The sequence below is a fragment of the Symphalangus syndactylus genome, chromosome 5, assembly GCF_028878055.3.
Source record: "Symphalangus syndactylus isolate Jambi chromosome 5, NHGRI_mSymSyn1-v2.1_pri, whole genome shotgun sequence".
Taxonomy (NCBI): domain Eukaryota; kingdom Metazoa; phylum Chordata; class Mammalia; order Primates; family Hylobatidae; genus Symphalangus; species Symphalangus syndactylus.
Window position 1 is genome coordinate 45,638,028 of NC_072427.2, and position 13,257 is coordinate 45,651,284.

At 43.2% G+C, this 13,257-nt stretch overlaps 1 protein-coding gene and 1 long non-coding RNA gene across 10 annotated transcripts in view; one reads left to right on the forward strand and one right to left on the reverse strand.

Moving 5' to 3' along the window:
* RORA (RAR related orphan receptor A) overlaps positions 1 to 13,257 on the forward strand; it is a 740,258-nt gene that overhangs the window by 634,386 nt on the left and 92,615 nt on the right. For 2 of the 9 annotated variants that reach the window (XM_063639001.1, XM_063639002.1), the window contains exon 1: positions 551 to 873. The exons of 4 other annotated variants lie outside the window; for them this stretch is intronic. In XM_063639001.1, coding sequence (XP_063495071.1) covers positions 672 to 873 — 202 coding nt within the window. In that variant the 5' untranslated portion in view covers positions 551 to 671. Of the gene's footprint in view, positions 1 to 550; positions 874 to 1,074; positions 1,288 to 13,257 lie in introns of those variants that run through there. 3 more of the 9 variants (XM_055278296.2, XM_063639007.1, XM_063639006.1) reach the window with 3 other exon arrangements.
* Positions 10,308 to 13,257, reverse strand: part of LOC129482443 (uncharacterized) — a 95,355-nt gene continuing 92,405 nt past the window's right edge. The window contains exon 5 of the long non-coding RNA XR_008657703.2: positions 10,308 to 10,700. This is a non-coding gene — a long non-coding RNA (uncharacterized lncRNA). The remainder of the gene's footprint in view (positions 10,701 to 13,257) is intronic.

Sequence of the window (13,257 nt, forward strand, 5' to 3'; positions counted from 1 at the left end):
CTTTTCAGAATTTTTTTCTGTTACGCTCGGCACTACAGACACCCTGACCAAAGTTTTAAACAATGCAGACTCTGGGTATGTAGCATCTGAAATTCATCGTAAAGAGATTGATCTGTAAAATAATAACGTCATGATTTACAGTTCCATAAAGACAGTAAAAAGAATTAAGCTTCAAAGTTTAGAGGGAATTAAGTCTTAGTTGCATATTAAAATGTACAAAGTTCACCTTTAGAGGTCTTTATTTTCTGTCAGAAATACCACAGTGTTTCATTTTTAGGGTATGAAAACGATAGCTTTTCCTACTTGTAGATGGGTTCTCTGGAGAGAGATGGAAGAGCCTGGGAATTTAGCGGCTCAAATCAGCTGGCAACTGGAGTTCATTTAGGTGATTCACATACAGTTTCCGGCTTTCCTTGCAGGTATCAGTGGTCTTGGACGCGGGGAAGGGGGTCGGGGGGACAGGTGTAGACCAGGACCTTGGTTATTGGTATAACTGCCAATATCCAAGGGTTGCCAAGGGTTGGGTGGGCGGAGTTCCCCCGCCCAGGCCGAGTCTCTCCAGAAAGACTTCGGAGGAGCTTACTGCACTCCCCGGACGGTCCCAGTGGCTTCGTTCTCCACGGTCCAGAAGGGGGCCGTACCTTCCGATTAGAGCTGGGGCGCTCTAGGAAATGAGGGTGACCGTAGCTCCCCAGACCAAACCTGTCTTTTCAACCAACGAGCTGGCGCATGTATCGCCCCCGAGGGCTCCGGGAAGCCAGCGGGAGAGTGGCGTCGGGTTGCGCTCTTCTTGCCCCACCGACTGGGGGGAGAAAGTGGTCAGAGGCGCGTTCCGCGGGGCGCTGCGTGCAGAAAAGCGACCGGCGGCCACAGGTGATCCCGAAGGCGAGGGGAAGGCGGGCGCCCGGGCGAGGGCCTGGGGCGCGGGAGGGCAGGCCCGGCCGGGGTGGGCCAACAGAGCCGCCGCTGCTGCTCACCTGCCCGCGGGGGCGGGGCGGGGCGCGGCGCTGGGGCGCGCCTGCCTCCCGCCTCCCGCCTCCCGCCCCGGGAGGAAGCGGAGGGGCGCGGTGTAAACAGAGCGGCGGCCGTGATGTCAGCCGGTCACATGGAGCCTCTTATGGCTCGGGATGGCTCTCGGCGGGCGGGCAGCTGCGGCAGCTGCTGCTGTGGCTCGGGCGGCGGCGGCGCGGCGGCGGCAGAGGGGGCTCCGGGGTCGGACCATCCGCTCTCCCTGCGCTCTCCGCACCGCGGCTTAAATGATGTATTTTGTGATCGCAGCGATGAAAGGTGAGCCCGGGCGCCCCGCCGGGGCCGGGTGGGCTGGCGGCTCCGGGGGGCGGGGAGGAGGGCGCGCAGGGGGAGGGGTGGGCGCGCCTGCCCGAACGCACGTACTGCCCGGGACTCGGCGCGGGGGCCCCGCCAGGGCCTTCTGGGCCACCGCCGCGGCGCCACCTGAGCCCGGCCACGGGATCGGCCTGCCTCCGATTGGGGGGCAAAGGCGCAGGGGGTGGATACCCCTCTGCTGCCCCCTCCGGCTCCTGTCAGTCTCCTGGGTCCGCTTGGCACCCGGCGGGTCTCCCAAAACAAAGTTTGCTGGGAGTCGCCGCGCTTCGGGAAGGAAGGGGAGGGTCTGCGGAGTTCAGAGGAAGCCGGGGACGCCCGCGGCCGGTCCCCAGGGCCCGCACCCGGGACAGCTCCGGCCTAGGTCGGGGAGGCGCCGCGGCGGGGCAGGGCCGTGCGTGCGCGTTGTCGCGATGTCATCCCCGGGGACTGGTCAGTGCCCCAGGCCTTGCGCCCTCCCCCTGCGGCCCCGAGCGCCTCAGCGGCCGCCGGCCGGGCAAGTGCCGCAGGTCAGCGCCGTGTCCCGCGCCGTGTCCCGCGCTGTGTCCCGCCGCGGCCACTTCCGAAAGCGCGCGGGCCGGAGCGAGACGGGCGCCTCGAGCGTGCCAAGAGGCTCTCGGCGGCCCAGGGAGCCGCGGCGCACCCCCGCTTGACACTTTGGCTGGTGGATGGAGGTGGGGAGGAACTCGGCAGCCCACGGGATCCTCGGGCAGGGGCGGAGGTTAGACCGTGGTGAGGGCCGACGGGCGCGGGTTAGTCGCAGCCAATCCTGCCGGCCCGGCCTTCCGCCCTCAGCAAGACTCGGTAGCCGGGCCGGGGGCGGGAGGGGAGGGGGATCTGGTTGGAGGGAGGACTGGCTCTAGGTCCTCTCAGGTGAGGAGGAGAGAAACCGTGGCAAGCCAGGGAACTTTCTGATTGGAAAGCTAAAGTTTGGAGGTGTGCAGGAAGTCGCCCGTGCTGCCGGAGAAACCGAGACTCGCTCTTGGGACGGTTGTAAACAGCTCTGGAGAAACTCAGCCCGCAGCACGCCGCCCGCTTGTGCGCCCGCAGGTTCCTCGCCGTGGATAATCTGCCCGAGCGGCTTCGCAGGCCCGGCCGCCAGGCTTGGGGATTTAGAGCCCCATCTGTTTGCGGAGGACGCGGCTTCCCTAATGCGCAGCAATTGTGCAGACCGAGACTGTCCTGCGGGTCCTACCCACCCGTGCGGGCGCCAAGCGCTCGTTAAACGTTTGCTAGTTTGGGGTTTTGTTGCAATCTGGAATGAAGGACACCAGTTCGGTATCTGCGCTGGGTTTACTTTCGGATCACCGAGCTTTGCCTTTCTTCACTAGAGATTGGGTGGCATCTCTTTTATTAATTATTAACAGACCGAAACGTACTGGACGTTAAGATGAGCTGCGTGAGATGAAATCTTTCTATATAATGTGCCCACAGCAAATTTTCTCTTTTCCCCTGTGGCTTGAGGGAAATGGGATTTAATCATTTTTAGAATATGCAATTCATGTAAGTAAAAGAGAGGAAGCCTCCCGTGATCCGCGCTCTTAAGCACTTAAAATTATTTGGGAGGAAAAATTATTAAGATTTCTTACTGACTTCTTATGTTAAAAAATCTATTCTCCCCCACCCCCAAAAAAACTTCTATGCTATTCCTGCATTTCATTAGCCCTGTAAGTGTGAAACGTCTTAAATGCCCTCTGCAGTTAAAGCATTTTTTGTCTTTAAATTATAAAATAGATTTTGCCATCTGGAAGATGTCAATGCCAGTCTTTATCCACTTTGTCTAATGTAATTTGTGTTGATTGGAGGAAAGGTGAGAGGCTGAGACATTTTAAACTGCTTTCTCCCCTAATGAACAGTAACCACCCACCAAACAATAAGGAAAGTACGTTTTAATATTTTGATTTAAAGTTGATGTTTCCTAGTACATAGGCTTTTGCTTTTGTAATTCTACAAAGTGAAGTTCCATACTATCCCTTGCTAATAGAATAATGAGAATCACACATGCTACCCCCACACATTTGTCTTGGAGTGACCTCTGTCTGCCACAAAATAATAGATTCATAGTATTGTGCTTTGAAAAAAGTGTCTCAGAAGTACTGGCAATGCAATTTTTCTATAAACTCAGCTGCCTGAGAGAGAGAGAGAGAGAGAGAGGTAGAGGAAGAGGGAGAGAGAATCCATCTGGACAATTAGAATATTTCACTCCCAATATCATAATATCCTGAATTTTAATGGGATTATCTTGCTTTGGTGCAAACTTAAGCTGAAAAAGAAAATAGTTTGTGGGAAAGTGAGGAATGCTGTAAATGTTTCCATATCAGATTTAAGAGAGAAAAACTGGCTTAGAATCTTATTAAATACTTCCCTATTGTCTCTCAGTTTTAATAGTTAAATTGGTTCCATGTGTAAGAGGGTTTGTATAACTAGATTTTTCGTGCAAAACAGAAATACTATTTACAATATAGCTTTTTGATATGTGGATGCGTGTGGACAAGGGAGGAGAGAACAAGCCACCATAAAAGAAAGATTCCCTTTGTTGGCTGATTTACTGATGTTTTTTAAACATCAGTAAATCAGGCCTTTTGAACTCACCAGAGAAGAAAATCCTTCCTCTGCATTAGTTGTCAAATAAGTTTAGGCTTAGTTTCATGCTCAAATGTAATAAATCTTCATTTGAGCAACTCTAGTCCCATCCTTCAATTTTGCTTTTGTTTAATTAACAACAAAATTCCAATACCATTTGGATTGCTTCTTGGGCAAAGGGAGAGAGCCAGCCATAACATTTATAATCGGGCCAGCACTTGTTCTGCTCATCGTAAAAGTGCATTGGCCAAATGTCACGCGGCAGCGGAGTACTGAAAGGAAATGTAAGACGTTCATCAGTTTCAGTAGATTATATACCCCTTTGCTTCATATGAGTGCTCAGCCTGTGTTCATGTAAATGGAGTTATAAGAGCACAGGGAGGCTCAAAGGGAATTTCTGGCCCATAGATTCTTCCTCCGACCTGATTCATGTGCAGATGCAAGACTCCTCACCACTTTGAAAATACTGTATGTGTTGGTAGTATGTCCAACTCTAATAAATACGATTCAGTAGTTTTGAAGAACTTGGCCTTTCTTTTTACCAAATGAAATTGGAATTCGATCTCTGATCTCATTGTAAGGACCCATTGCCTGGTATCCCTTCACTGGGATTTTTGTACCGTTTTTGTTACCTGTGATGGGAAGGATTGGGAGAAGGTGATGGCTGGAGCTTGAAAAGAGAAAACCCAAATGGTTGCCACTACTGAGCAGAGTGCTTATCTGGCAAGAAAGGATCACTTCTTTTAAAGACAAAGAGGATTTCTGAATCCATTTATCCATGGGAGGAGGGAGAAGCCTGGACCCTCCATGAAGTAGAGAGTATTTTAAAAGCACGATTTTCATGGGCAGCCTCTTGATTTTATATATTTCAATCACATTACTTGAGATACAAAGCAACATCATGCACAAGTAAACCGTTTTGCCCACGATTTGAATTGAGAACCATATAATTTATTTAGTGCTGCCCAGTCATGAAATAATATAATTTCTAAACAGAAATAGTCATTTAAAAATATACATGTCATCTAAAAATATATGTCATCTAAACCTTAGCTCTTTAATATGTAGTAGATATACTTGTAAATATATTAATAATTCTCATTAGTGTCCTTTTCCTCCTATCTTTCCCTCCCACTCAAGTGAAACACAATAAAAATGGATGAGATCAGCAAGGTGATAATTGCAAACCACCTGCAATAGCACCCAGCCACTTTGTTATTTGCTCTGGGGTACCTAGGAAAATAATATTCATAAATGGCCATTTACTGAGGAAAAGAAGTTACTGGATGGATAGATGGATGGATGGGTGGACGGATGGATGCATAGATTTGCAGAGGTAGATGTAGGGTTCAGTTTTAAAAATCTCTTAAATTATTATAGGGATCAACAAAACCCCTTATGTGGAACAAATTTCCTAAGAATACTCTGTCATGGAAATGTTTTCTGCATACATTTTTACTATTTACAGCATTTATTAGTAAGAAATCAAGGCTGCCTTTATATATTTCATATTTAATAATTTTAAAACCATAATTAGACATTCAGAGTCAGCAGCTACACCATTTTTATGTTTCTCTACTTAAAAAATAGTTTTTTTGGAGCCATCCACCAGTGACAAGTCAGGTGTGAACTGACATTTGATAGTATCTCAAAGACCACATACAGACCCTCTGAGGAATGATTTACAAGTTCTGTCTCCCCCATCTAGCTATTCTACTGAAGATAACTCCCTTCCATCCCAACCTTTTGACTCATGAACCGAGAGAGTCGTAGTCAGAGCTTTTACTATCCGTCAGTATTTTGTGTGACATGATAGAACATGATTTTTCTGTTAATTGTCAAGAGTGCTATGTCAAGAGATAGGAGGTCTAAATAGATGGATAATAGCATACACCATCCAATGGGCAAAATGCAAGGAAGCAGCTGAAATCTTTTGTTTCTGGATTTTCTTTTTGGAATGAAATTTGTTAGCCCTCATCATATTTTCAGGAAATAATATGGTAACTTTAAAAATCTTTGCTCCTGTCAAGGATTATTATTGTCAATAAACAATAATGTCAAGTTTCTTCCCTAGGTTTTCCAGTTATTTCATTTTTTAAAATGTTACTGCTTCTGAAGTTTACTAGGCATTTCATAAACAAATAGGGAGATGGTGCTAATCTATATTTATTTTGTGCTTTATGGTTTACAAACACTCTTACATCATTTAATCCTCCATAGAGAGTCACTGATAGTCCCATATTTTTTAGCTGAAGAAACTGAGGCCCACAGAGGTTGCGTTATAGCCTAGCTTTTCCATCTGATAATGTGGTGAAACAAGAACTACAACTCCTAATTTCTATCTTCATGCCTCCCCTGGAGGAAGCTGTGAAAAACGTCCTGGATATAACTTTGTCTCTAGTTAGTGGAAATTATAACTCTGGCATTTATATGGGAAAAAAATAGATCCAATTATGTAATGCTTTGCTGAGCCTAATATCTTTAAATTACTATTTAATAAAATCAATTTGGTACAAATGGGGTTATTCTTATTTGCTTATCATTAGCTCTCTTCATCCATGATTTTCATTAAGTCTGCTTGTTGTAAGAGGATATGAGTGAAATGTAAGCATTAATTTCCTCAAGAATACAGAATACCATGAAGTACAGCTAACCTGTATAACCAATCGCCATTATGATAGAATTGAGAGATATATCTATATGTTCCACTTATCCTTAGGCAAAGGGAACATTCACAAATGCGTCTTCTAATTTTAATATGACTTTGTGTAGTATAAAGCTTACGAATTCTCGTGCTTGTGAGTGCTGTCCTGTTTGTTTTCATGACAGCTTAGGGGCATGATTATAGATCTATTCTTGAGAAATCGTTTGTCTTTTAGAAACTCACGTGAAGTCTAAAAGTTTACAAGTAGATCTGAAAAAGCTCATTTCTCACTTAGTGGGGAATAGCCTTAATGACTGCTGGATTAAGGTGTGTTTGTCTGCAAGCAAATACGGATTATTTCAGTCTCAGACAAAACCTTTAAAGTCACTCAGATGAATGTCCCACTGGGATTTGGACCCTGCCCACAATATTTCTGCCAACTAGTTATCTGGTTATGCTTGAACACCTCCAACCGATGGGGAACTCACTATCTTTAAAGGTAGGTTATTCCATCTTGAATTAGAAAAGTCTTCTTATATCAAGCATAACTCTCTCCTTTGTACTTTTAATCCCTTAATTCTGATCCTTTCATTTGGGGCTGTGCAGAACACATTTAATACATCTTTCAAATGAAAGACTGTCAGTCATTTGAAGACTAGTAGTGTAACATACACACACGCACGCGCACGCACACACACACACACCCCTCTAATACGTAATCTCTGCTGTCCCTCTCCAGTCCTTTTTGCTGTAAGTGTGGTTCTGCCTTCCTTGGTCAGTTTCTTTCTCAAACACACTTCAGTTTGCCTAGAACCACTTGAAATTTTGATGCCAAAAATGGACCCCAAGTGCCAGTTGTGATATAATTGACTTGGCACTTAACCCAGCACATAGTAAGGAGGCAGCCATGACTTAAAGATGAAAAACTTTTGTTTTAAAATTTTAAAGATAACATCAGCTAGCTGTATCTCTAGCACTTCTCACCACCAGTCTTTGTGATATCATTGTTTGTGAAAGTGGACTTTTGAACTGTGTAGGAACACTTTTAGTTCCATTTGAAGCTGATTATTAAGTATCCGGGAAAGTCAAAGATACTACAAAAATAATTAAAGGAACATTAGAAGCATTTGAGGTATTTTTCTGCCGCATGTCAGATATGAGATAAGGCTGCCCTCTAGTGGTTACTTGCCCATGGAAGGCTAAACCCATAATGGTGCCAGTGAATTTCCCATCAGGCTAGTGGGAAGGTCAAAGGTTGTAGTTATTTTCTTAATTGGAATGAGACATTCTACACCAGATTCAAAAGTTTAACTCGTTGTTTTTCATGGTTATCAGAAATGTAACTGGAAGAGATACTGAATTTTAAAAGTTTGCTTGGCAGGAAGTAAAGGAAAAAAAATTTTTAACTTAAAGCTGATTTATTTGCTATTTGGCCCAATATTAAATTTAAGTGAAATTTGGTTTGTGAGTAAACAATTGTTATGACATTTTTAGTAATCCTTGTATTTTTTTAAGTTTCAAACTCCATTCTATTTCCCAACCCTTGAATATTTTTTAAAAAGAGGTTGTCATTTGATGAGCTAAATTCAGCATTTCCCCTTTTTAAATCTAGAGCTTTTCTTTTTCAAAAATGATAAACATTTAGAAATAAAGTAAACTACAGTAGCTCGTGGGTGGTAATAAAACAATTTTAAACATGGATGAGAAACTATTAACCCCTTGGTTTCTGAAGATTTATGGTTAGATCATGTGGTTCACTTAAGTATATACAGTTTGCCTAAAAAATAAGATAGAGGATATGTCAGAAACTCTGCATGAGGTAGCGACAAGCATTCATTTGCATAATTTTTAGGATAAATAGATAATACAAGTGGATTGTGGATTTGGATTTTGGTGTTACAACAAGTGTTAAACAATGGCAAAACAATCTTATTTCTGTGTTGGAATCTGAGGAATGAATATAGATCTTCCTATTTGCTTAAATGTTATTTATTCCTGGTGCTACACAGAGGTATAAGAATGCACATTTATATGAATTTTGCATTGCTGAAGAAGTCAAAGCTGATCTGAGCTAGAATAACCAGGGTAATAATAATGACAAATAATCATCAGGCTTGTAAAGGATAACAGTGCTTATGTGTTCCTATTAGAAAGATGAAATTGCAGCATTTCATGAAAAAGAAGAAAAAATAAAAAGCAAGGAAAACCTGCTGTTTAAACCTTTCTATATAGAAATAAGGTAGTGGTTCAGAAGTGAAGACTTGTGGTTAAGTTTCAGATCAGTTATGGAAGCCAACCGTTTTACAAACTGCGCCACCCAGAAGTGTGATTCTTTCACCACATGAGAAGTATTCTCTTTTTCACAGAATGTTATTTTCATTTTTCAGTTGTTGGAAAGGTTTTTTTCTCCTTCTTTTTATTTGTTTATCTCACTTCAAATCTTCTGTAGAACACTGGGTGAAAATAAGTAAATAAATTTGTTTCATCAAATACTTAAGTGCCTATTGTGTGCCAGGTAATTCAGGTACCACCTTTGTGCTTTTATAATAGGAGCTGAGACACCTTCCTCCCAATCAAGTGTCTTAAGCCATGAATCAGCGTTTAAAAAATGCACTGAGAAGTTGGCAGCCACACTTAGTCAGAGAAGGCTGCTTTATGACTGTTGGACTTACACATTTGCATTTGCTATAAGCTACATGCCATTTAAAACAAAGGAGATTTTTGTGACATGCCAAACAATGCAGTGAAATGTTAATGTAACTGGATAAAATCAAACCCTATACTTACGGATGAACATGATTTGCTTCCACATAAGCCATAAGTTCTAAAATCCTGCCTGAAACAGTGGTTCTGAAACTGTAGAGTACAACCCATACTCCAGAGAGTCTTAAGAAGGCAGATCCCTGGGTCTCACAGAGTTTGATTCTGTCAGTCTGGGGTGAGGCCTACGAAGGTTTGTATTTACACAGCATCCCAGATGTTTCTGATGCAGCTGGTCCTTAGGCCTCACTTTGTGAAGCTCTGTTCTAGCCTGTCAGAGCCGGGTGGACCGCAGAGTCCTCCAGTCCTTTGGTGGTTCCCAAATGTCATTGATCTTCACAGTCATCTGGGAAGCATTTAAAAAATGAATGCCGTTCTCCAGCAACACCTGCACAGATCCTGCTTCCAAAAGCCTAGGGGGAGGCCAAGGAATCTTCTTTTGTAAAAGATCCTCTCGTGAGGATAAGACGGGTTTGGGAACCACTGCTCGGGGCTAACCCTTTCCTCTTACTCATAGGAAAGGGAATCTCAGAAAGGTAAATTATATTAAGGTAACCATTCACTTCTCTTTAGTTCACTCCCTTCAGCATGGAAGAGGTGCCAGATGTGAGCAATTTCTGGCATTGTTATTAACACACCTGAAATATTTTTCTGTTAACTTTGGCCATGCTATCAACCAGCATGCAGAAGAAAGTGGGCAGACTGTTCCCTCAAATCTCTTACCCCAAGTGGCCCAAACAGGAGAGAACCCTGAGGCTGTTTTGGTGCTGGAGGCTGCTGTGAGACTTTTCAAATACTATACTCCTTTTCGGCATAAAGCCTTGTCCAGAAGCCCCAGCCTCTGCATGTGACATAGACACAGTGCATTTTAGCCTTCAGTGTGTGCCTGGGCGGGGTCTTGCCAATACTGTGACCACTTAGCAGGAGCAGGCTATGAGTCTTACTGCAGAAGTCAAGGCCAACTCAGTGGAAACAGTGATGTCTTTTCAAGGTTGCTTTATTTAGCCACAAAGTAAAGGTTTCAGTGCCCTGGAAGCTGATCAGTGCTTCCTGTTTAGCACATGGCCTTTCTCAGGCACTGAGCATCTGGTGTGTATCTGCGAGTGTCCAGGCTCTGGAGGTGACGTCCAAACAGGGGAGACCAAATGCTGCCTTCGTGCAGCTTAGATTCTAGTCTGGTAGGATAGATCAAAGTAGACTTCCTCTGGCTGGTGTGGAGAAGGACCACCTGCCTGCTTCCACACTGCGACACCAGCCCCCTTTTTCTTTTGAAAATGGTGGCGTAATATCTCATTATTGTGGCAGATGTGATGCTGGTGGCCAAGGGGACAGCAGTGATCATGTCAGTCTCTGGTCTCTGTGAGTGTACGTTCTGGTGGGAGAGGTAGGTAATACTTAAGTAAACATATCAATGAACTAGATAAATGTAGGTAATGACAACAGCTAGGCCAATGTAAAAACAGTATAATGGTTTAGAAATGCTTATGGCCTCATGGGTCAACATCAGGGAACTGAATCAAAAAATTTTCCCAACTGATGGTGAACATTTTGTAATAGACCTCATAGGCCATCTGCTTCCAACCTGGTCTGCATATTAATCTATCTAGAGAGTTTTTAAAAGATATATAAGCCTAGGCTGTGCTCTTACAGATTTCTGACTTTATTGGTCCCACGGTGTGGAGCTCAAGTATTGCTACATTTTTAAAGATACTCAGATAATTCTGGTTGAGAAACCTCTGAAGCCCAACACCCTCACTTTGTACATGAGTCACCCTGTCCGCAGTGTAGCGAAACAATGTTGAGTAGTGGAAACCCCCCTACATAGGGTGGGGGAAGATGAAGATATGGGTTATTGTCCCAGATCTGCGATGCAATAATTGTCAGGTTAAACCTCAATTGTTCACTTTCCCTGTTTTTAAAGTTAAAGGGTTGGACTTGGTAGCCACCAAGATCTTTTCCATCTCTACCGTTCTATGAAAGTGTTTCTGTTAAAACAGAAACATGGTCTAGTTTCTTGTTTGAGACTTGGGAGAGGCAAACAAATGCCTCCTAATTTCCTTATTCCCTGTCTCTACCCTTAATTGCTATACGTCCTTCCATCAGCTAATCAGTTCCTTTTGGAAGTGAAAATTTAAGGTAGAAAGAGGTAATTACTTTATGCTATTTAAATAAATTTAAGAACAAGCAAGTTTTCATTAATATTAATAATAAATATGCCCAGACTTAGTTCTAGTAAATTACAGTCATACCTTATTTATCAAATTATAGCCCAAAGCTTTTTCCGTTTTTGATGGTTGATTTAAAACCAAGGGGCGGGGGCAGTTGTTTAAAAATGGAAACCATGGAATAGCCTTAACCATTGCATACCACAGTAATTTTATTCTTTACCAAATATTCCAGGCCAGGAACCCAAAGAAACTGAGTCTCTCCCAATGTATCATCTGCAGTTTATTAGCAAGCAGAAACAATGTATCTCTTGTGATGCCATCTTATTTTATAAAAAAGAAAAACAGAACTAAGCTCCAGCATGAAAAAATATCATTTAACTTCCTGATTTGAGACCTGGCATCTTTAAGAACTTGGATTTCATTGAAACATTTATTCAAAAAGACAGCAGTTCATTGTAAACCAGCATGGTGTGATGTAAGCACCTTAAGTTTATTTCCTTGTGTGGAATTTCCCAGTGGGGTTTGATAATATTCAGCAGTTTCAGAAGTGATAAAGGAGTTTGAAAAGAAAATCTGATGGGAGCTGGTAAATGAAATTAGAGCCATATCTTTTTCAACAGAGATCTTTAAAGATTTGCATACTGCTTATTTTGTATATATCTAAGAAATTGTACATACAGTGCATTCACAGCCACGTTTGCCCTAGACACAAGATTATGAAAAATCATCCTCCTCTAACTTAAGTTGCATCCATAATAGCAAGCAACTTTTGAAAATGATATTGTTTAACAAAACAATTGATTTGATAGAAATCCATTTCAAAAGCAATGTTTCTACCACAAGCAAAATCTTGTAAAACAGAAGCCTTTTGTTTCCACCATTGCAGAGAAACAAAGTTGTTTAAGATGAGCTAAGATGTCTCAGAGTTTTGGCAGTCTTTCTAAGCCCCCTGCTGCTGTTGCGTTCAGAATCCCTTTTGAAGTGGCTTGGAAGTTTCTATGCAATTTCAGTGGCTGCTTAGGGGAAATATTGGCTAAACTACTCATTTCGACTGTTAAGATGGATCGAGCGTTTTCAGAATGTTTTCGTTTGCTAGAAATATGTTTTGCACTCGGGCTTCTCTTGTTGAAGAAGGTTGGTTACCAGCCATCTGATGATGCCTCAGGGTGTTTACAGAAAATGTGGGTGCTGTAGTTATATTTGAGCACAGCCCTCCCCCAACAAAGATAGTGTGGTAATAAGCAGGAATGTGAAAACATGTATTTAAGGATTGATGCTTGTAAAAGAGGTGCTGTAAAGAAACATGGTTGTTCAGATGTAAGAAATGACTGACAGCTCTCCTTGTAGGCATGCTAGTAACAATAAAGTCTAGAAGTTCAACATCAAAGTGATCACAGCTTACTCCACCAGTGACTTGCACATCAAAGAGGAAGCACAAGACAAAGGAAGTGCACTGAGGTATGTTTCTGCCTCATAGCCAGATCCTCAGGGGGAGCTCCCAGAGCTCCTTTCATGAATGCATAGTGATTTTTGCAGATCAGCGTCTTCATTTCATAAATGACCAGGAATATAAAGGCAGGGCAAATGAACGCCATAATTGCTCCCATCACTTTAAGTTTGGTTCAGAAAGATTCATCACAGGAGTGACTGGTCTCTCTGGTTTCCTTGAGTGGTGAATTCTATACCAGTGTGGGCAACTCTAACTTCACCTAATATAGTACAGGGAATTATTCACAAAATAAGAGAAAACAAAGTGGATAC